The sequence below is a fragment of the Opisthocomus hoazin genome, chromosome W (genome assembly GCF_030867145.1).
Source record: "Opisthocomus hoazin isolate bOpiHoa1 chromosome W, bOpiHoa1.hap1, whole genome shotgun sequence".
Taxonomy (NCBI): domain Eukaryota; kingdom Metazoa; phylum Chordata; class Aves; order Opisthocomiformes; family Opisthocomidae; genus Opisthocomus; species Opisthocomus hoazin.
In genome coordinates this window covers 32,462,909-32,485,244 of record NC_134453.1, presented here as the reverse complement: position 1 = coordinate 32,485,244, position 22,336 = coordinate 32,462,909, and the positions used below count along the sequence as shown (strand labels likewise).

The window sequence follows — 22,336 nt, the reverse complement described above, 5'->3', positions numbered from 1 at the left end:
AGTGCCTTGATACTCCTGGGCCAGAGATAGATACATGCTGACACTGGGGACACTATGTCTGGCTGGGCTTGGTTTCCTTTTGGTTCCATTTTATTCTTTGGAGAGAGCGGGCCTGGTCCATGCACGCAGTGGTGGTTGCCCAGACTCTGATGATGATTTGTGATCCCTCTGCGCTAGTCGTGAGTCTGTTGTGTGGTGGTTACGTGTTCCCCTGTGGGTCTGCTGTAGAAGTGCAGTGCTGCTGAGGCAGAAAAGCATCATTCCAAACCTTGGAGATGAATTCCTGGTATGGACTGGCATTGTTATGGACTCTGATGGTGTGTCCTGCATCATCCCCACTTCCAGTGTCAGGGGCAGGGGTGCAGTCTCCACCAGTTGCCAGGCCTCCTCTGTAGTCAGTAGGGGGAAAGGAAGACACATTTTCAGGGATGGACTCATCTCCTTTTAAGATGAGTGTCTAAGAATGGAATGAATCTCTCTTTGAAAATCTTTCTCTTCTCTGGTGGTCTAGGAAGCCTTTTCTATTTGCTTGGTCTAGAGCCCAGCTTTGAGATTGCTCTAGCTGAGTCCTCTGGTCCAGGTCCAGAGTCCAGATCCTCAAAGGCACCTCAGAGCATTTCTCCCCTCCCGCTGTTCATGCAAATGGGTGTCTAATGTCACTGGCCAGTTACCCACAAGGAGAAGCTACTGTCAGTACATCAGCTTCCAAGAAAAGTAGGGGTTGATTTTGATTTAAAGAGTTTAAGTATAATTTTAACTGTTTGAATCTGAGCTAGACCAGGTGGCCAGGCCCTTTCCCTGACGTGTGAACTGCTGGATGCGCGTTCCTTCCATGTGGGAGCTGACATGTTCAAGTGCTGGACTGCATCAGCACAGGAGGGAGTATCTGGCCATCACACCATGTCCTTTACCATAATATGTCTACTCCCACGCCTTCCTACAGCCAGCAGATTGGGGCTCCAAGGACTTGTTTGTGTTCAGTATCACTAGGAAGCATCGAGCTCTTGGAGTCATGCTCTTTAGAAACAGCTGTATCCTGCCTTTTCCTAGACTGTCAGAGAAAAGGTTCTTATCTGGGAAGCCTGGACCCGGGTGGTGGCCTGCCACTTGCCACCTTACAATTTAGTTTCTAGCTTCTAGGTAGGAAGAAGTGAATGTGTTTGAAAAACAATTTTAATTTTCACTATGGTGCTAAATAGAGACAGTTCCAACAGGTTTGAAGTTTTCCATGAAAGGACTTTAAATATTTTCATCAGTGCTGAAGCTGCCTGGATTGGTAGTTTGTCTATCTGAATCCTTTGATGTGCTGTACCATAGAGTACAATACTCCCTGGATTAGCTTGTCTGCAAGTAGGCGTGATGGGGCGGACTCCATGTTTAGGGAGATTTTGGTTTTCGTGAGGTTTTCAGTGACAGTGAAAGGTGCTGTGCTGACAGATACTGAAATCTTTCCAGTTAGCCACAAAATAAGTCCAGATTGGGAAGTACAGGCTTCTTCATTCCTCTCCAATAGGGACTAGAGATTGAATTCTCCTACTCATTCAGTCCTCATTTCTTCTGAGCTGGACTTTCACACAGCTGGTCACGAGCTTTTTAGTTTTAGTCATGAGGTTGACTGGTCCACTTGGAACTCAGATGAAACTGTAAATGCATTACATACAACACCCCAAGGAGTCATCACATGAAAATTATTTCGGACTACTGCCAGCCCAGGCTGAATTTGAACTGGTGACCCACCCTCCATATTGTGTTCCCAGTATCATCCATAAGTCAGATGTTGAAATCTGGTGTTTCCAGAGGTACTTTTAGCATACTAAACGTGCTTCCAAAGTTCTGTGTTTTGCCCCTAGGTTTCAGCCATTCAGAACACCAGCACGTTCTCTGTTCCCTCTGAATGTGGGCGGGAATGGACTCACCTAACAAACAGTCAGAGAAGAGACTGCATAACTTTTAGCTAAACCATTCTGTTTTGTTTCATTTTCTTTCTTAACAGGATCCAACAGCTGCATCTATTTCGGACAGAGATTGTGATATGAGAGAGGGAGAGACTGTAGCCATGAACTGTAAGCTGTCCCCACTTCGAGTGAAATTAGGTGAGTCTTTGCTGGTGGAGAATGAAAAGGCTGAATCCAAGGTCTGAAATATGGTGAGGTGCTTGTGGGATCATATGCAGATCATGCATGTGGCTGAGCATGCCAGCTCAGCTCAGAGAATTCACAGAGCAGTTTATCTGTGTGATTCTGCTGCTCAGGGAACTGACCTGCAAACATGCAAGGACCTTTTATCTTGGGCTGCAATAGAGGAAGGCAGCTATGCCTTGAAAGGAAGGCATAGCTCTTTAAACCTACAGATTTTTATCAAGCTAAGATCAAGGCTTGGCCAGAAAGAGAATGAAGATAATATAGAGGGACTGTAAAAAGAAGAGAAGACAGGATAACTGCAAACAAAAGGGAAAAGATAAGAGACTTGGACTACCAGGAAAAGATAGAGCTGTGTTACTGTGAGGTGGATAGTTCATAGGTTTGTAAAGGTTCACATAGAAATACTTGTGTTATTTCTGAGCAATACTTTTGAAGTTCTGGAAGCAGAACCATCATATTATCACAATATTCTGCTTCCTCACAAGGCTAACACTTACAAGAGGACAGCAATACACGTGGCTGTCCTGCCTCCAAAACCTGAGCCACTATTGTGCCACACAGACTCAAGAACCTGATAAGGGACAGATCAAAGGAATACTGTGCATTTTGCTCAGAGCACGGATAAAAAATGGGAATCTAAGTCTGGAAAATTTCGCATAGGAGCAGGAAGCAGTCCCCTGCTTGTCCTTTACATCAGAACAAATGACATCATTGACAGGATGCTACTGGAGCTGGTTGAGGTTAACCTGTTGGAGCGGGTCCAGAGGAGGGCCATGAAAATGGCCAGAGGGATGAACCACCTCTCTCATGAGGAAAGGCTGAGAGAGTTGGGGTTGTTCAGCCTGGAGAAGAGAAGGCTCCGGGGAGACCTTATTGCGGCCTTTCAATACTTAAAGGGTGCTTATCAGAAAGATGGGAACAGACTTTTTAATAGGGCCTGTAGCATTAGAACAAGGGGTAATGTTTTTAAACTGAAAGAGGGCAGATTTAGACTGGATATAAGGAAGACTTTTTTTTGCAGTGAGGGTGGTGAACCACTGGAACAGGTTGCCCAGAGAGGTTGTAGATGCCCCATCCCTGGAAACATTCAAGATCAGGTTTGACAGGGCTCTGAGCAACCTGATCTAGTTGAAGATGTCCTTGCTTACTGCAGGGGGGTTGGACTAGATGACCTCTAAAGGTCCCTTCCAACCCAAACCATTCTATGATTCTATGCCATGCTGGGGAAGACTCTGAAAGAAGTGGGTGCCCAGATGTTCAGTGGAATAGCTCTAGCCCCTACCAAATGAGTGACAGGGAAGGTCAGCAAACAGCTAAGGTTTAAAGATTTGGAGAAGTTTGGGCATTGGTGTGTGATTATGAAGAGATGTTCTCTGATAGATAGGTTTTACCCAAGTATCTGCAGTACTACTGCAAACACTGGTGTTGGCCTCATTTATAAGAGGAACATTAAAGAAACACCAGGAAAAGGCTGGGAAGTGCTTGTGCAATCTCAAGGCTCTGAGTACATGGTAAATTGAACAAATCAGACAAATCTGGTCATGGCAGTGCAGAACAGAATGTCACAGAGTAGACCCATGGATGGCAAAGGAAAAGAAAGTGGTTGAATTGGCAAGATCTCGCTGAAAGAGTGACTGTGGAGAAGACAGAAAGTTGGATATGCAAATGTAGCAAGATTATGCAGCAAAGTGGAGGACCTTGAGCTACTGATACAGGATACAAGTGAGTGCATTGGGACAGTAGATCTGTCCTGCAATTGCAGTCATGAGAACTCTAAAACCAGTGGCTGCTTTTCAGGAAAAGGCAGAGAGCAGCAGTATGTGTTAATGACAGCACAACTCACAGTTTAGTGAAAGCTTATCACTGCAAGCATGCCATATGCCACCAGGATCCTTTTTCACTGCCAAGAGAGTTCTGTAATGTTATTAGAGAGATAATTACTACTGCAATAGTTGTTTTGGATAATTTAACATCGGGAACCAGGTTGGAGAGCAATTGATATTGTTATTATTGGTAGGTCTGAGATATTCTTGCATTTCTAGGCAATAAAAATATCCTCAAAAGATTCACTAACATGACAGGAAATGGTGCTATTTTAGACTTGGCTTTGGTAAGTCATGAGGATGTTATGGAAGACCTGATCATAGGAAATAGATTTGGATTCAGGGATAACAAGTTCAATTCATGCAAATTAAATGAAAAGGTAATTTGAGGTACATCTATAACAAAATTCAGTTTTATAAAATAAGTGCTTAAGCAAAGCCAGTAGATTGAGAAGCCCAGTAACTCAAAAAACATCAGGTAGTGTTGAAGGAGAAAGTATCAGAAGAAAGGAGATTGCTAATGGAGTTCTCCAATAGCCATTTCATTTATATGTTCATTAATGACTTTGACACAAAAAGCAAGAGTTGACAAAGAAAATTTAATCATAACAGCAGCAACAAAGTTGCAATAAGAAGTCCAAGGTAGATCAGAAGAGACTTTAGGGCCTTCGGACAATTGGTTAAGGGATCAGGAACACAAGTAGTTTTTTCTTCTATCCTTCCAGTTGCAGCGAATAATATTGGAAGAAACAGGAAGACCCAGCTGATCAATACCTGGATCTGTGACTGGTGTCATCAGCAGAATTTGAGGTTTTTTGATCACGGGTCAGTCTACATGACACCAGGCCTGCTGGCGACAGATGGGGTACACCTGTCTCAAAGAGGGAAAAGAATCTTTGCACAGGAGTTAGCAAGGCTCATTGAAAGAGCTTTAAACTAGATTTGAAGGGAGAAAGGGATAAAACCAGGCTTGCTTCGAGATAAGGGTGGCAGCAGCATGACAATGTTTGCAGGATGGTGTGCTAGCGAGGTCCTTCAGTCTGCTCCACTATGTGCTGAGTACACTGGAGCACATTTGAAATGTCTATATACTAATGCGTGCAGCACCTTAGCCACCTCAGTGGGAGTAGGGGATGGAGATCCATGCAGCAGCAAAGACACAAGGGTTGTTGATGAGTTAGAAACCACAGAAGAACCTGAGAATGGTCACATAGAAATTAGGGCTTCTCTCCTCAAAAAGGTGACAGGATCAATAGCCCAGCTGAAGTGCATCTACACCAATGCATGCAGCATGGGCAACAAACAGGAGGAGTTGAAAGCCTTTGTGCAGCTGGAAAACTATGAGTTGCAGTCACGGAAACATGGTGGGATGACTTGCACAACTGGAGTGCTGCGATGGATGGCTATAAACTCTTCAGAAGGGATAGGCAAGGAAGAAGAGGCGGTGGGGTAGCCCTGTGTGTTAGGGAGTGTTTTGACTGTTCAGAGCTTGATGATGGTGATGAAAGTGTTGAGTGTTAATGGGTACGAATCAGGGGGAAGGCCAACAAGGCAGATATCATGGTGGGAGCCTGTTATAGACCACCCAACCAGCATGAAGAGGCAGACAAAATATTCTATAAGCAGCTGGGAGAAGTCTCACAATTGCTAGCCCTTGTTCTCATGGGGGAGTTCAACTTACCTGCCGAGTTTCAGCATCCGTGAAAGGATGGGAACAACTCACACACGCATTGGTACGATGCACAGTCGGATTCTTTATTATCCCGCTTGTGCGGTTATATACATTTACCATATCTGTACACACGATTACACTTATATCAGATAGGCTACAGACATAAATCACACGCTGTTCACACGCCCCACATTCCCTTATGATTGGTAACTATGCACTAACGCCAATAGCAAGACTGCCTCCACATCCTTGAAAACATCTTGTTTTTGCTAACCCACACCATGTGCACTATCAGCACTTTCTCAATGGCTATTCTTAGCTGTCTTTCCCAGCAGCCTGTTAAATTATGCTGTTTTGCTTAAGCAGCCTAGTCGTGCTAATTCTCAAGCTACATCGATCCCAACACTTACCAGATGTCAGGTGGAAATACAATACAGCAGAGAGGAAACAGTCTAGGAGGTTCCTGGAGTGTGTGGAAGATAACTTCCTGACACAGTTGTTCAGTGAGTTGACTAGGGACATATTTGTGAACAAGGAAGGACTTGTGGGTGATGTGATGGTTGAAGGCCATCTTGGGCATAGCGATCATGAAATGATAGAGTTTTCAATTCTTGGAGAAGTAAGGAGGGTGGTTAGCAGAACTGCTGCCTTGGACTTCTGGAGGGCAAATTTTGTCCTGTTTAGGGGCCTGGTTGACAGAGTCCCTTGGGAGGCAGTCCTGAAGGGCAAAGGAGTCCAGGAAGGCTGGACATTCTTCAAGAAGGAAATGTTAAAGGTGCAGGAGCAGACTGTCCCTATGTGCCGAAAGACAAGCCAGGGGGAAGACTGATCTGGCTGAACAGAAAGCTTTGGCTGGAACTCAGGAAAAAAACCACAGAGTTTATGACCTTTGGAAGAAAAGGCTGAGATGCTTAATCCCTTCTTTGCCTCAGTCTTTAATAGTAAGATCAGTTGTTCTTCGAGGACCCAGCCTACTGAGCTGGAAGACAGAGATGGGGGGAAGAATGAAGCCCTCATAATCCAAGGGAAAATGGTCAGTGAACTGCTACACCACTTAGTCACAGACATGTCTATGGGGCTGGATGGGATCCACCCAAGGGTACTGAGGGAGCTGTTGGAAGTGCTCACCAAGCCACTTTCCATCATCTATCAGCAGCCCTGGCTAACTGGGGAGGTCCCAGTTGATTGGAGGTTAGCAAACGTGATGCCCATCTACAAGAAGGGCTGGAAGGGGGATCTCAGGAATTACAGGCCTGCAATTCTGACCGCGGTGCTGGGGAACGTTATGGAGCAGATCATCTTGAGTGCCATCGCACGGTACATACAGGACAACCAGGTGATCAGGCCCAGCCATCATGGGTTTAGGAAACGCAGGTCCTGCTTGACTAACCTGATCTCCTTCTATGACAAGGTGACTCGCTTAGTGGATGAGGGAAAGGCTGTGGATGTTATCTACCTGGACTTTAAGAAAGGCCTTTGACACTGTTTCTCACAGCGTCCTCTTGGAGAAACTAGCTGCCCATAGTTTGGATGGGTGTACACTTCACTGGATAAAGAACTGGCTGAATGGCCAAGCCCAGAGAGTGGTGGTGAATGGAGTTAAATCCAGCTGGCAGCCAGTCATGAGTGGTGTTCTCCAGGGCTCAGTTTTGGGGCCAGTTCTGTTTAACATCTTTATCAATGATCTGGATGAGGGGATTGAGTGGGCCTTCAGTAAGCTTGCAGATGACACCAAGTTGGGTGGGAGTGTTGATCTGCTGGAGGGTAGGAAAGCTCTACAGAGGGATCTAGACAGGCTGGATCAATGGGTCGAGGCCAACTGTATGATGTTCAACAAGGCCAAGTGCCGGATCCTGCACTTGGGTCACAACAACCCCATGCAACGCTACAGACTTGGGGAAGAGTGGCTGGAGAGCTGCCCAGAGGAAAAGGACCTTGGGGTTTTGGTTGACAGTTGGCTGAACATGAACCAGCAGTGTGCCCAGGTGGCCAAGAAGGCCAACGACATCCTGCCTTGTATCAGGAATAGTGTGGCCAGCAGTAGTAGGGAAGTGGTTGTCCCTTTGTACTTGGCACTGATGAGGCTGCACCTCAAGTACTGTGTTTGGTTTTGGGCCCTTCACTACAAGACAGACATAGAGGTGCTGGAGCACGTCCAAAGAAGGGCAACGAGGCTGATGAAGGGTCTAGAGAAGAAGTCTTATGAGGAGTGGCCAAGGGAACCAGGGTTTTTAGTCTGGAGAAGAGGAGGCTTAGGGAAGACTGTATCGCGCTCTATAACTATCTAAAAGAAGGTTGTACTGAGGTAGGTGTCGATCTGTTTTCCCAAGTAACAAGTGATAGGACAAGAGGAAACTGCCTCAAGTTGTGTCAGGGGAGATTTAGATTGGATATTAGGAAAAATTTCTTCACCGAGAGTATTGTCAAGCACTGGAACAGGCTGCCCAGGGAAGTGGTGGTGTCACCATCCCTGGAGGTATTTAAAAGACATGTAGGTGTGGCACTTAAATGCATTTTTTTTAATGGTGGACTTGGTCGTATTAGGTTTACAGTTGGACTCAATGATCTTAAGGGTCTTTTCGAACCTAAATGATTCTATGATTCTATATTTGGGAGATGTCAGTACAACAAAGACTCAGAGAAAAAACGTGAAAATTGGAATAATAGAAATGAGAAAAATATGACAGGAGAAAATCAATCTGCTGTAAACTGGAATTTATCAACTGGAGGTGACTTAGGAAGAGGAAGCCTCTTACATAGTTGATTGCAAGGTAACTAATTATTGAAATGGACTAATATATGAAAATATACCATAGTCACACTTCTACAGAGTTTACCCACTTTTTTGCAAGGATCACATACAACAGAATAAGTCCTTCTGCCACAACTTCTGCTTTTCCACACAGGGAAAATTTTATTCCACTTAGCCACTGCTGAATGCTGCTATCCACCAGTAAAGAGGCAAAGGGAGGTATTGGAAGAGTCTGAATAGTTTTTCCAGTAGCTAGAGGTGTAACATTGCTAGGACCTCCTTTTGACATGCGGAATCAAACTTCGCAACTCAGAGAATTATAAAGCAGGTATGTTTATTGTGGTGCCGGGTGCAAGGAGGATCGCTCCTCCTAACTTGCACACCAAGTCACGAAGCATGCACCTATTTATTACAAAGCTTATCTAAGTAGGTTGGACTATTGTAATTATTTCTAGGAATTCATTCTCATACTCCACCCCCCTTTAGCACTTGCGCAGTGTCGTCTGGTGGTCGTCTGTGGGGGTCTTCTGGATGAAGGCTCGTAGTCTTCCTCGCTGTGTGCTTTCACCTTTGGCTCAAAAATTACTGAGTTGTCTGTGTTGGCTGAGTCCCAAACCATAGAAGCAGTTTCAGCTAGAGAGTTGCTTCTTACAGACAACAAAGTTCTGTTTATCAGTCCTTGTTTCTCTTCGTTTGTCTCGCAAGCAGTCCTTGTTATCTACATTTGAGCCACAACAGTCCTTGTTAGCAAGATTACAAAGAGCAGAACTAAACTAAATAACAGTGTTTAACTCTTACCTTAACATAGCTGCATAGCTATATAACAAACTAAACTAAAGCTATAGCAAAATCGAACTAATTACCAATATTTCCCACATCACTTCCCAGCTAGTACTCCTTCCCAGTGAATACTCAGTGCTGACCACAATATGCGTATGAAGGTAATAGTGAGTGAAATCTACCTGCTTAAGAAGAGTTGTCTGACAAGGCTGACAAGCATCTTCCTGTCTTGTCTCCAGAGAGAAGTCTGCTCAAATACCTCTCTGCCTGTGGATACAGCATGCCTCTTTAATTAGGTCAACACATATCTAGTGCCATTTTGATTGGCTCTCTACTCTTAGCCATACCCAGATGAGCTCTAGGTTACCTGGGGCAAAACGAGACTAATGGTATTATCTGTAGCCAGTGTAACATGCCTTTAATCCACATCAGCTCCTGCTGCTGTTGTTCTTAAAACCTGCCCAGCTATTACAATTTTCAAGCAGTTTAATGGCTCGCATCTCTCAGCTCTGGCCCCCATTCCTCCTACTTGATTCTGCAACTCAGGTTCTATGAATCCCCTCAGGCTAAATTAAGGTGAAACAACACCAAACAATCAGTTAAGCATTTTATTTATAACAGAGGTAACTTGGAAAACATAGAAAGCATTGGCAATGTGGGTTCTTATCAAAATGTCAATAAAATGGAGAGTAAAGAAAAGAGAAGAAAAGAAAAAGGGACAACAAAAAAAAAGTATCACCACCCTAGGATCCAGCAATGACAACAGGCATAGCATCCTCTGGTGGTGGGCACACACCAGGCTCTTTGCAGGTGTGTCTTTTATAGTTGGGTCTCCACCCTTAGTCACACCTCTTGGCGACTTATATGGTGGTTCTTCTAGGTACTAGTGGGGGGAGGATGTTATGAGGGGTCTTTTAGGTGGTCTTAAGCCCCTTCCTCAAGTGAACTGTCTATGACCTCTGGCCATATTTGGGTAAGGCACATCAGAAATGCAGAGCTGGGCATCCTTCGATCTGCCCTGCCTGTCTTGTGTTACCTTGGCTCCTTGTTTGCAGCCTGCTGTTGCTGGGCAGACCCCCCACTGCAGGTGGGCGAAGTCCTGTCTGCTCAGGACAGCCATTTGAAGGACTGCCCTGGGGCTGAGGCAGCTATTTTACCACACTGTTTGAGCCATTAACCCTTTCAGTCTCTCACAAGTCCCAAACACAGCAGGCAGCAAGCATCTTGCATAGCCTGAATGGCTCAGTACCTGCCTGCATCCGTGGCTCCTTTTTTGCAGCATCTCTTCCCAGTCTGCTTCACAGCTTGTGACTTCTAAGGGTTTCATACAGAAAAATAAGGGAAGGTTAAAGTAGACTGGACGAATCAATGCCATTAGTGCATCCTTTTGTCAGTACCTCAAATACTGTATTATTCACAGTTGCTCTTCTGTAACAAGACAATTAATGTTAATTAGATACAGCAACTGTTGTTTCTGGGAAGAAGCTCTATAGGTAAATTAGGGAAACATTTTATAAAAAAAAGCTGTAACTCAAGCTAGGTCCCTAGGTTCCAGCTCTATTGACAAAACTGCAGATTTCTATATCCATAACTGTTTGCATAGTGACCTCAAGTAACATCATTACCTTAAGTGCATAAAGCCATTTTCCTCCCCTGGAAGCACCCATTTTCTTGAATACAGTCTGTGCTTTTGTCACACCCCAATAATGAGAGTGATTAAATGCCCCACTCCATTAACAAGAGTGACTCAGATTCACCAGTCCCCTCAGCTGGATTAAGGTGAAACAACACCAGAAGTCCTATGCTGCTTTACAAGGTTTATTCACAGTTATGATAAATCAACTTATTGTGGCATTATTATGGTCACAATTACAGTAAGCAAACTTTGGTGGTAAAATTACAACAAGCAAACTACAGTAGTACAATTATGATAAACAAGCTACTGTGTTACAATTATGATAAGCATTTCTTTTATAGTTTCAGAGGAGAAGGAAAACAACATAAGGGGGGACAGAAAAGTTGAAGAAAAGAGGAAGAAGAAGAAATAAAAAGATGTCACCAGTCCTGGGTCCAATGTTAATCCACTTCCAATGGAGGGGGGGTCCAGGTCCTGAGGGACACCACCTTTACAGTTATTTTTCTCAGTTTTTATAGGTAGATAGCCCCCTCCCCTTAGCTGAGTTTCTCACTTCTCATGCTAATTAATTAGTTGGTGATAATCACCTTTTCTTTTATAGGCTAAGTTGGCCTCACTTTCCATGTAAATTAGCACGCATGCTCCCTACGGGGGGTAGGGGGTAGGTAATTCTTTTCAGTCTTGAATTGAGTCAGTGGTCGTGATCTCCCCCTACCAGTTACCTCTGTTTGACCTCTTCCCAGTGCAGGACTATTGGCTTGTTAGCTGTAAAAATGGAGTTGGGTACAGAGGCAATTAAAAGTGGTCTGCTTAGCATTACCAGAATAGCATAGCATTGGGCTGTGAGGGTCTCTCCTTCGCTCCAGATGTCACTTGGTTGAGTTAGTATCAGACTGCTAGGTGCCAGGATGAGCAGGCCCTTTGCTTAGGCCCAGTGCTTATTGGCACAAGATAAGTGCAACACCCCTGTATCCAACACTCACAGGCTTTGTCCTTCACATTAGCACCTTAGACAAATGTTTGAGACATGTAACCCCATATTGTCTGGACCCTTACAGCTTTGCACAGGTGGGATGAGTAATGTGGAAGACAGAGCGCAGTGGCAATATAGCACTGCTATTGATTTTCTTCATGAAGACAGAAGTGCAGCCTACCACTCAGAGGTCTCTTGGGGCTTGGGAGGAATTTATTTAAACATTATTTCACGTGTTATTAATATTTCCATTTATAAGAGAAATTGTGTGCAGGTAAGAGAAGAAGCCTACAAAGAGGACGACTTTCCCTTGGTCGAGGAGGACTGTGTGAGGGATCGCTTAAGTGATCTGGATGTCCACAAATCCATGGGCCCCGATGGAATGCACCCACGAGTGCTGAGGGAGCTGGCGGATGTCATTGCTGAGCCACTCTCCATCATCTTTGAGAGGTCCTGGAGGACAGGAGAGGTGCCCGAGGACTGGAGAAAGGCCAATGTCACTCCAATCTTCAAAAAGGGCAAGAAGGAGGACCCAGGGAACTACAGGCCGGTCAGCCTCACCTCCATCCCGGGAAAGGTGATGGAGCAGCTTATCCTCGAGGCCATCATGAAGCAAGTGGAAGAAAAGAAGGTTATCAGGAGTAGTCAGCATGGATTCACCAAGGGGAAATCATGCCTGACCAATCTAATAGCTTTCTACGATGACATGACTGGCTGGGTAGACGAAGGGAGAGCCGTGGATGTTGTCTACCTTGACTTCAGCAAGGCTTTTGACACAGTCTCCCATGATGTCCTCCTAGGGAAGCTGAGGAAGTGTGGGCTGGATGAGTGGTCGGTGAACTGGCTGAATGGCAGAACTCAGAGGGTTGTCATCAGCGGCGCTGAGTCTAGTTGGAGGCTGGTGACAAGTGGTGTCCCTCAGGGGTCAGTACTGGGCCCAGTCTTGTTTAACTTCTTCATCAACGACCTGGATGAAGAGTTAGAATGTACCCTCAACAAGTTTGCTGACGACACCAAACTGGGAGGTGTGGTAGACACACCGGAAGGCTGTGCTGCCATTCAGCATGACCTGGATAGGCTGGAAAGCTGGGCAGAGAGGAACCTGATGAGGTTCAACAAGGGCAAGTGCAGGGTCCTGCACCTGGGGAGGAACAACCTCATGCACCAGTACAGGCTTGGGGTGGACCTGCTGGAGAGCAGCTGTGCGGAGAGGGACCTGGGCGTCCTGGTGGACGACAGGTTAACCATGAGCCAGCAGTGTGCCCTGGCTGCCAAGAAAGCCAATGGGATCCTGGGGTGCATCAAGAAGAGTGTGGCCAGCAGGACGAGGGAGGTTCTCCTTCCCCTCTACACTGCCCTGGTGAGGCCTCATCTGGAGTACTCTGTCCAGTTCTGGGCTCCCCAGTTCAAGAAAGATGAAGAGCTACTGGAGAGAGTCCAGCGGAGGGCTACGAGGATGGTGAGGGGACTGGAGCATCTCTCCTACGAGGAGAGGTTGAGGGAACTGGGCTTGTTCAGCCTGAAGAAGAGAAGGCTGCGAGGGGACCTTATAAATGCCTACAAATATCTGAAGGGTGGGTGTCAGGAGGATGGGGCCAAGCTCTTTTCAGTGGTGTCCAGTGACAGGACAAGGGGCAATGGGCACAAACTGAGGCACAGGAAGTTCCGTCTGAACATGAGGAAGAACTTCTTCCCTCTGAGGGTGACGGAGCACTGGAACAGGCTGCCCAGGGAGGTTGTGGAGTCTCCTTCTCTGGAGATATTCAAGACCCGCCTGGACAAGGTCTTGTGCAGCCTACTGTAGGTGACCCTGCTTCGGCAGGGGGGTTGGACTAGATGACCCACAGAGGTCCCTTCCAACCCCTATTATTCTGTGATTCTGTGATTCTGTGATTGTAGCATCCTTCCTGTAGGGTATCTCCAGGCTCTTTTTTGGAGGGGATGAGAGAGTAAACAGCTGGATCACGTTAAGGGCAATAGGGCTGTCTGCAGACAGAGCAGCAAAGATGAGGGTAGAAAAACAGTTGTGACAGGCACATTGTTGCAGATTAGTTAGAGGAGAAACAGAGGGGCAGAAGGAAAGAAGTGCATGAAACACTGTAGCTGACACAGACTCCGGTAAACAGTAAAGCCATTAAGAGAAACTGGAACACAGTAATTCACTGGAGTTCAGCAGAGCTCCGGGCAGGAGGGAGTATGTGGGTGAGATGGAGAGAAGGGAGGAACCAGTCAGCAAAGTGCAGGAGCAAAGCATGGGCACATGAATATGAGCACGATGTGGCATGATGTTCACCAGACGTGCCTAGTCTTTCCGTCACTGCAATTTGCTTGATTTGTTCTGCCACCCTACTAGGGCTTCCCAACCCTCCACCGTCATATGTGCACCTCTCCTGTGACAAGTTACTGGGTACCCATGCACCTTGCAAACAAATAGACACACACCCATTCCCATCTGGTGTTTCACACACCACTCTTGGCTAATATGCCTTCAGACAAAAAGTCATGAAGGAGGAGGCCGTAAGGTAGCTGAATCATTTTGATGGGCATTATCTGGCCATCCTTTCGCCACTCCAAATTTCTACAGTACCTACAGGTCTGATAGTCTAGGAAAATGAGCTAATCATGAAGATCTGCTTGTACACAAATTATTTTACTTTGTAATGAGAATGGTCCAAAGCATCTGGAGTCTGAATGGGAGATTTGTGCCTGAAGCAAATCAGAGCTGCAAAGGTTCTCTTCTTTTCACTGCCCTGACCCACCATAATCTGTCACCTCAAATATGAGAAGCAGCTCAGATATTGCCTGCTTATTTCACTAGCAGAAGTTTATGAGGCAAAACAAATTAAGCAAAATATTGAGTTTTTATGATAGAAGGAGAGAAAAAAATCAGTAATCAAAGTAGCCATTAGAATAAAAACTACCTGGTCTAGCAAAGCCTAAACCCAGCAGGCAGCACCACAGCAGTGACAAGCTGATGGTCCATTCAGAGGTCTTGTTACATGGTACATATTACTCTCATCACTGTTTTATATGAAATACTTAGAGAGCTGGTTTAAAAGAGAGCGATGTCCCAAAAGGTGATTTACACCTTGTTCCTGACATTTAAAAGACTAACACCAGCTGAATTGACAAGGCTGCCTGCTCAGGTGTTGGCATCTTTGACAAAATCAACACAGAAAAGTGCAATAGTACTAAGTTTTCTGGCTTCTCAGAGCCCTGTGTACTTAAAAGTAGGTTCCACCTGTTCCTCTGACCCACCACAGGGGAGCAGTTGGACTTGATGATCTTAAAGGTTTTTTCCAACCTAAATGATTCTATGATTACCCAATTCTGAATTACCCAGGTGTTACTATTTCTGTAATTCCTTCTAATGTCTCTATGGGTAGATGAGTTTCTGTATATCACTCAGGGGAAGCAAGTAGAGCCTAGTGTAATTAATGTAAACTGGCTCCAGAACAGACTACGGCATCCACGGACAATATTGGATGATGCATTTTTTTTCTGTATTTGATTTATTAATGATGAGCCTTAACTGTACCTCATGGTTAACTGAATTTGTTCCGACTATTCAATGATGTGGGCTCACCCTTTATCTTCTCTGTGCTGCACATTCAGCTCTTAACCAGGAAAGGTTACTGTCTGCTTATTGAGTGTTGGGGCTAAAATGCTCCATCAGCAAATCAAGGCTCTGTTAAAGAAATAATGTGTAGAAATAACACACGCTTCTTAAAGGGAAGGAATTTGTGCTGGTATAGTAAGTTCACTGCAATTTTTTGTTTTTAACTGCTATCCTTATGCACAGAGGATGCTCACAGCACTCTGAAAATTTCTTGTCACTTCTCTGAGATCTTAAAGGATCCTTTGGAAACTAGAGCTCAGAAAAAAACCACAAGCTTCAGTGTGCTACAGCAGGAGAGCAGAATAGATGAGGATGTCATCAATATTGTGTGTCCTGGCAACAGAAGGGTCCTTGTTAGGTGAGTATACCCTGGTAGTCTTGGACGCAGACCTCAGCCGAGCATGAACAGAGAAACATCCAAGGACCCCTTTTCCTCTGAACCTGGGGACAGTCTTAGGTCCAAGTATAGCAGCCAGCGTTATACCCAGCTGTGCACAGCAGAGCCTTAGTGTGCCAGGCACAGTAAGTGATGCAGCTAAAACTTTTAATGTGTCAACTAGGGAGATGTACCACGTGAAATGGTGGAGAAGAAGTAGGATAGAAACAGCAACAATAAACTAAGCACACTTTTTTTCCCAGTTAGCACAGTCGGACTTCATCATGTCCATCGGTTTCAGTTCTGTCGCAAATCCTGATTTAGGATTCTGCCAACTACGCCATTTTGTCACGAATGGGTGACTGCTTAAAGAACCACTGCCAAAGGTATCAGCAAAAGTGGTTTTACTGAAATACGATGTGGTAAAAGTGTGACTTAACAAAGTTCAGTGGCAAGGTTCACTCTATTACTTACTGCACAAAGGATATAACAATGATTCAAAACTACCAAGACAAAATCAGGGTTTTAAGGCAATTCTGCTGTAAATCCAAACCCATAATGCTATGTTTGCTGTAACTTCGAATTTTTCTACCTTCTGCTCTAAATGCAAGATAATCCCTGCTTTTTCCAAACAACCTACATACCCTCTTCTTTGCTCTCTGTTATGAAACTGGTACAATCAAGATGGCAGGCGTTGATGTCTCTTGCAGGAATGATGCAGTTCTCCTGTCTAGCTCAGTAGTCTGAAGTTCACAAGTTTAAAAGTGCTTTCTGCCATGAGTAAATGGTGAGCTGGCTATGAGAAGAGAGTTTAATCATACCAGGTGTTTCAGAGCTGCAGGCTGCTGGCAGCCCCTTCACTGCAATGGAGCTCCCAAGTAACACCAGTCCCTCTATGCCAGAAAACAGCTTCTCTCAGTTCCCCCATCACTACCCAGCCCAAAAGGAAGAGCAGATTTTCAAAAAAGAAAGATTTGGTATGATTTAATTTAAATGTTGGTTGTAGGACTAGCAATTTGGGAAAAAAGATTAATTGTACAAATGAGACAATTGTACTTTGTATAAGTTAATTTGAGAAACAGTGTTTGACATTAAATGACACTGTGCTAAAAATACATCTTGAACAAGGCTAGCATATTTAATTTTTGAAGCAATGTTTGAGTCCAGAAAGGAGGCCACTTTTTAAGATGAAGATTTTCAGGTTTTCCTTATGTCGTGGTTTAGCCTGGATGAATGCCAGGTGCCCACAAAAGCTGCTCTATCACTCTCCCTCCTCAACTGGACAGGGGAGAAAAAATATGGTGAAAGGCTTGTGGGTCGAAATAAGAGATCATTCACCAATTACTGTCATGGACAAAACAGACTGAACTGGGGGAGAAAAAAAGTTTATCACCAATCAAATAAGAGTAGTATAATGAGAAATAAACCCAAATCTTAAAAAACACCTTCTCCCTCCATCCCTCCCCTCTTCCCGGGCTTAACTTTACTCCCGATTTTCTACCTCCTCCCCCCGAGCGGCGCAGGGGGATGGGGAATGGAGGTTGCGGTCAGTTCATCACACGTTGTCTCTGCTGCTCCTTCCTCCTCAGGTGGAGGACTCCTCACACTCTTCCCCTGCTCCAACGTGGGGTCCCTCATGGGAGACAGTTCTTCACAAGCTACGCGAGTCCTTCCCATGGAGTGCAGTCTTTCAGGAACAGGCTGCTCCAGCTTGGGTTCCCCATGGGATCACAAGTCCTGCCAGCAAACCTGCTCCAGCGTGGGCTCCTCTCTCTCCACCGGTCCAGAGGTCCTGCCAGGAGCCTGCTCTAGCATGGGCTTCCTATGGGGCTACAGCCTTCTTCAGGCACATCCACCTGCTCCGGTGTGGGGTCTTCCACAGGCTGCAGGTGGATATCTACTCCACCGTGGACTTCCATGGACTGCAGGGGGACAGCCTGCCTCACCATGGTCTTCTCCATGGGCTGCAGGGGAAACTCTACTCTGATGCCAGGAGCACCTCCTTCCCCTCCTTCTTCAGTGATCTTGGTGTTTGCAGAGTTGTTTCTCTCACATTATCTCACTTTCTCTCTCTCAACTGCTGCTCCACAGAAGGTTTTTTCCCCTTCTTAAACATGTTATCACAGATGTGCTACCACTGTCACTGATTGGCTCAGCCCTGGCCAGCAGTGGGTCTGTCTTAGAGCCAGCTGGCATTGGCTCTGTCAGACATGGGGGAAGCTTCTACCAACTTCTCACATAAGCAACCTCTATAGCCCCCCCCGCTACCAAAACCTTGCCATGCAAACCCACAACAAATTAAAAAAAATTAAAAATTAAACAATTAAAAAAACCAAACAGGCATCTTGGGCTTAAAGTCTCTAGTAAACCCTAGTGCTATTTTTTTTTAAGTTCACTAAAAGAATATGTAATTGGTCATTCCAAAACTATTCACAAATTTATGTCTAATTTACAAGATGGTTTTGGCTATAAAAAGTTTGGGAGGCTCAAGTCACAAAACAGCTGTGCCTTTTTTAGCTACAGACTTTCATCCAGAACATGGAAGACCCAAGTTCAGTTTCTTTCTCTGCCTGAATGCTTTAACTACCAGACTCAAATGTGGCTTTATGCAGCCTCTGATCTGTGGAGCAGGGCATGAAGCAATTGCAAAATGTGAAAACAAAACTTTTACATAGATATTTTTGTGCAGGCAGATGTTACATTTTCAGTGACTCCCAGTTCACATAGCTGACTCACTTCTGCCTATGCGCGGAAGAGCTATGATACCCGACAGTCCTTGGATTTGGCTTGAGGCCTTTGGGTTTTGCTATACTTCATTAAAAAGAGATCATCAGTAACACAAGGAGGTGATCCTAGCTCCTTTGTTGCAAATGTTCTTCTTTCTAACTGCAATTAAACATTCATGGGTTTCCACCTCCCTAGAAAGTGGTGTCATGTGTGCATTGGAAAAGGCTATGGCTGCTTTGTGTCTCGTTAGCTAGATGAATTGAAGCATCTCCAAGGGGTCTCCAGGACATTCATCTGACCTAGAACCAGGCTATAATCTCTGCTTCAGGGCAGGGCAGAGAGAGAAAGGGAAAAGGGCAGGAATAAAGGGGAAAAAGACAGTGCCAGCTGTCTACATTTACCTGGTAATAACCATTTTGATACTGTCTTGCACGACAACCTTGTCTCTAAATTGGAGAGACGTGGATTTGACGGATGGACTACTCGATGGATAAGGAATTGGCTGGATGGCCGCACTCAAAGAGTTGCAGTCAACGTCTCTATGTCCAAGTGGAGACCAGTGACGAATACTGTTCCTCAGGGGTCAGTATTGGGACTGACGCTGTTTAATATCTTTGTCAGCAACATGGACAGTGGGATTGAGTGCACCCTCAGCAAGTTTGCTGACGACACCAAGTTGAGTGATGCGGTTGACACACTGGAGGGAAGGGATGCCATCCAGAGGGACCTTGACAGGCTTGAAAGCTGGGCCTGTGCGAACCTCATGAAGTTCAACAAGGCCAAGTGCAAGGTCCTGCACCTGGGTCGAGGCAATCTCCAGTATCAATACAGGATGGGTGGAGAATGGATTGAGAGCAGCCCTGAGGAGAAGGACTTGGGGGTGCTGGTTGACGAGAAGCTCAACATTGATGCCGTGAAAAGCTGGAATTGAAGACTCAATAGTCAGAAGACTATTAAGCAGGTATTCTTTATTATGGCACCAGGCACATGGGGGATCTCTCCTCCAAATGTGTGCACCAAACACCCTGTCATTTCAGGTTAAATACAATCACAATATACATATTCATTATATTTCCAAGAAATGCTTAGCATATTCATGACTTTTCCAAGAACTAATTGGCATATGTTAATGCCTTTCACGCATGTCTGTTAGCGTCCCCGAGTGGTCTTTGGGGGTCTCAAGATGAAGGCTTATACTCCTCATCACAGTGTCCGCTGGTTGACCTTTGTTTCTGCGCAGACTCAGTACTAAGATCACATATACCATTTCCTTCCAGGTTGTTTTGCTCCGGTCTTGTTGCCCTCTTGGTGCCTCTTTGTATCTGTAGCTCGGTGCATCTGCCTTCCCAAGGCCGAGCTGTCCAGATGATAACATTATTTAGGAGCCTCTCTATCTTAGAGCTTTCCTGTCTTCTCAAAACATCAAGGATCTACTTTAGTTTAATTACAATCACTCTAGTAAGTGGAAATTTTACATTTACGGGTATCAACATGAACTGGCAGTGTGCGCTCACAGCCCAGAAGGCCAACCGTATCCTGGGCTGCATCAAAAGAAGTATGGCCAGCAGGTCAAGGGAGGTGATTCTGCCCCTCCACTCCGCTCTGATGAGACCCCACCTGGAGTATTGCGTCCAGCTCTGGAGCCCTCAGCACAGAAAAGACATGGACCTGTTGGAGCGGGTCCAGAGGAGGGCCACAAAAATGATCCGAGAGCTGGAGCACCTCTCCTATGAGGAAAGGCTGAGAGAGTTGGGGTTGTTCAGCCTGGAGAAGAGAAGGCTCCAGGGAGACCTTAGAGCAGTTTTTCAGTACCTGAAGGGGGCCCACAAGAAAGCTGGAGAGGGACTTTTTACAAGGGCATGTAGTGATAGGACAAGGAGTAATGGCTTTAAACTAAGAGAGGGTAGATTTAGATTAGATATAAGAAAGAAATTTTTTACAATGAGGGTGGTGAGGCACTGGAACAGGTTGTCCAGAGAAGTTGTGGATGCCCCCTACCTGGAAGTGTTCAAGGCCAGGTTGGATGGGGCTTTGAGCAACCTGGTCTAGTGGAAGATGTCCCTGTCCATGGGGGGGGGGGGGGGGGGTGTGTGTTTAGAACTAGATGATCTATAAGGTCCCTTCCAAACCGTAACATTCTATGATTCTGTGTTCAGAATGGAGATGTCCAGGATAATCTGGAGAGTTTTAAGAGGAGTGGAAAGGCTTCATATGAAACTATGATCCTATTCCCAGTTAAGACTCCAGTTAATTTTTTAGATGTCGTATACTTTCTATTTACTGCTGAAAAAGCCTATCGATGGCCTATCTAGTTATTCTCTTGGGATCCTGCCACCGTTTAGAGCAGGGCGGCAATAAACTGAGTGGCAGATGCTCTCTATTAACCCCTGCCCTCCCACCAGAGGAAGGGAAAAAGGAGGAAAAGGGAGAGAGACTTACAAATTTAGTATTAGAACAGCTTTACTAATAATACTAATAATATTAATAATAATAATAATTGATAAAAACACAATTAACCACTATGGTTAGCGTTAATGGTTACCTAGAGACTAGACCCTCTGTTCCCAGACCTAATGTCCAGGTGGGAAGGGCTGTACCAGGAACATAGCAGCACTGTTCATGTTTATGGTCAACTGATTCTATCACCCTGGTTACATTTTCCCCCTTTGGAAGTTTTGAAATAATCATCTTTTTAATACTTCCATCCTAAATTAAATTTTATTTTAGTTGCACACTGATTCAATACTCTATTGTCAATAATGATTAAAAGTTATAATAATTTAATTATTCACTATTCGTTATATGATGGTGGGAGTGTCATAACCAAATCAGATTTTGTCTTTTGGCTACTGCCTGAATGATTATTCGATTGAAAGCTGTTTTGTTGGCGAGTTCCTTTTTTAAACAACAGTAAATGAGTAATATTACCAAAAATACTATTAATAAAAACAGTCCAGTACCAATTAAGGATTTTACCCAGGAACTCAGATTCCACCCCAATCCATTGAAAATTTTGTCAAGCCAATTTTCTTCCAGAGTTCTTGGGAAGTATATGAACCGTTCTGATTTTATTGACAGCCGATCCTTACTTCTTGTTTTCACTTTTAATACTTTAAACAATGCTCCCATCATCATCAGTCTCCAGGTCAGAATTCATTTTTTCCATATTTTACAATGATAGCCCCCCCTTTTAGACATATTTTAAAATTAGTTTTGCAGTCTCTGGATCTCTATTGATGATTTTCCATGAAGGGGGCCTTCTTCACTCGAGTGTAGCGTATCCACAGTTCCACTCCTTCTACTTTGACAGCAGTGTAAGTTGTTAACAGTACCTGGAAAGGTCCCTTCCACTTCTCCTGCAGTGGTTCAGAGTTCCAAGTCCTTATGCACACGAAATCATCTGGTGGATATTGATGTGCAGGCGTATCCAAAGCAAGCGATCTGGTCAGCACAATGTATTTTTGAAGTGCTTCGAGGGTTCTTTCTAAAGAAATCAAATACATTTTTAAATCTGTTTCCCCTGCTATTGTCATATCCCCTGGGATTAGAGGAGATTGATAAGGTCTGCCATACAAGATTTCGTATGGACTTACACCATCTTTAGATCTTGGTTGGATTCTGATTCTCAGGAGTGCTAATGGTAAGGCTTGTGGCCATTTTAAAGATACTTCTTGAAAAATCTTACTTACTTGTCTTTTTAATGTTTGGTTCATTCTTTCAATTTTCCCACTTGATTGCGGCCTCCAGGGGGTATGTAAATCCCAATTTATTCCTAAAATTTTACTTACTTGTTGAACTATTTCTGCTACAAAATGCAGTCCCCTATCAGAAGACATG

General features: G+C 44.8%; 1 protein-coding gene across 3 annotated transcripts in view; it reads left to right on the top strand.

The window, feature by feature from the left end:
• The window catches only part of LOC142365645 (protein FAM219A-like), a 105,105-nt gene that overhangs the window by 64,345 nt on the left and 18,424 nt on the right, over positions 1-22,336 (top strand). For all 3 annotated transcript variants that reach the window (XM_075446657.1, XM_075446656.1, XM_075446655.1), the window contains exon 2: positions 1,994-2,093. In XM_075446657.1, the coding sequence (XP_075302772.1) occupies positions 1,994-2,093 (100 nt within the window). The remainder of the gene's footprint in view (positions 1-1,993; positions 2,094-22,336) is intronic.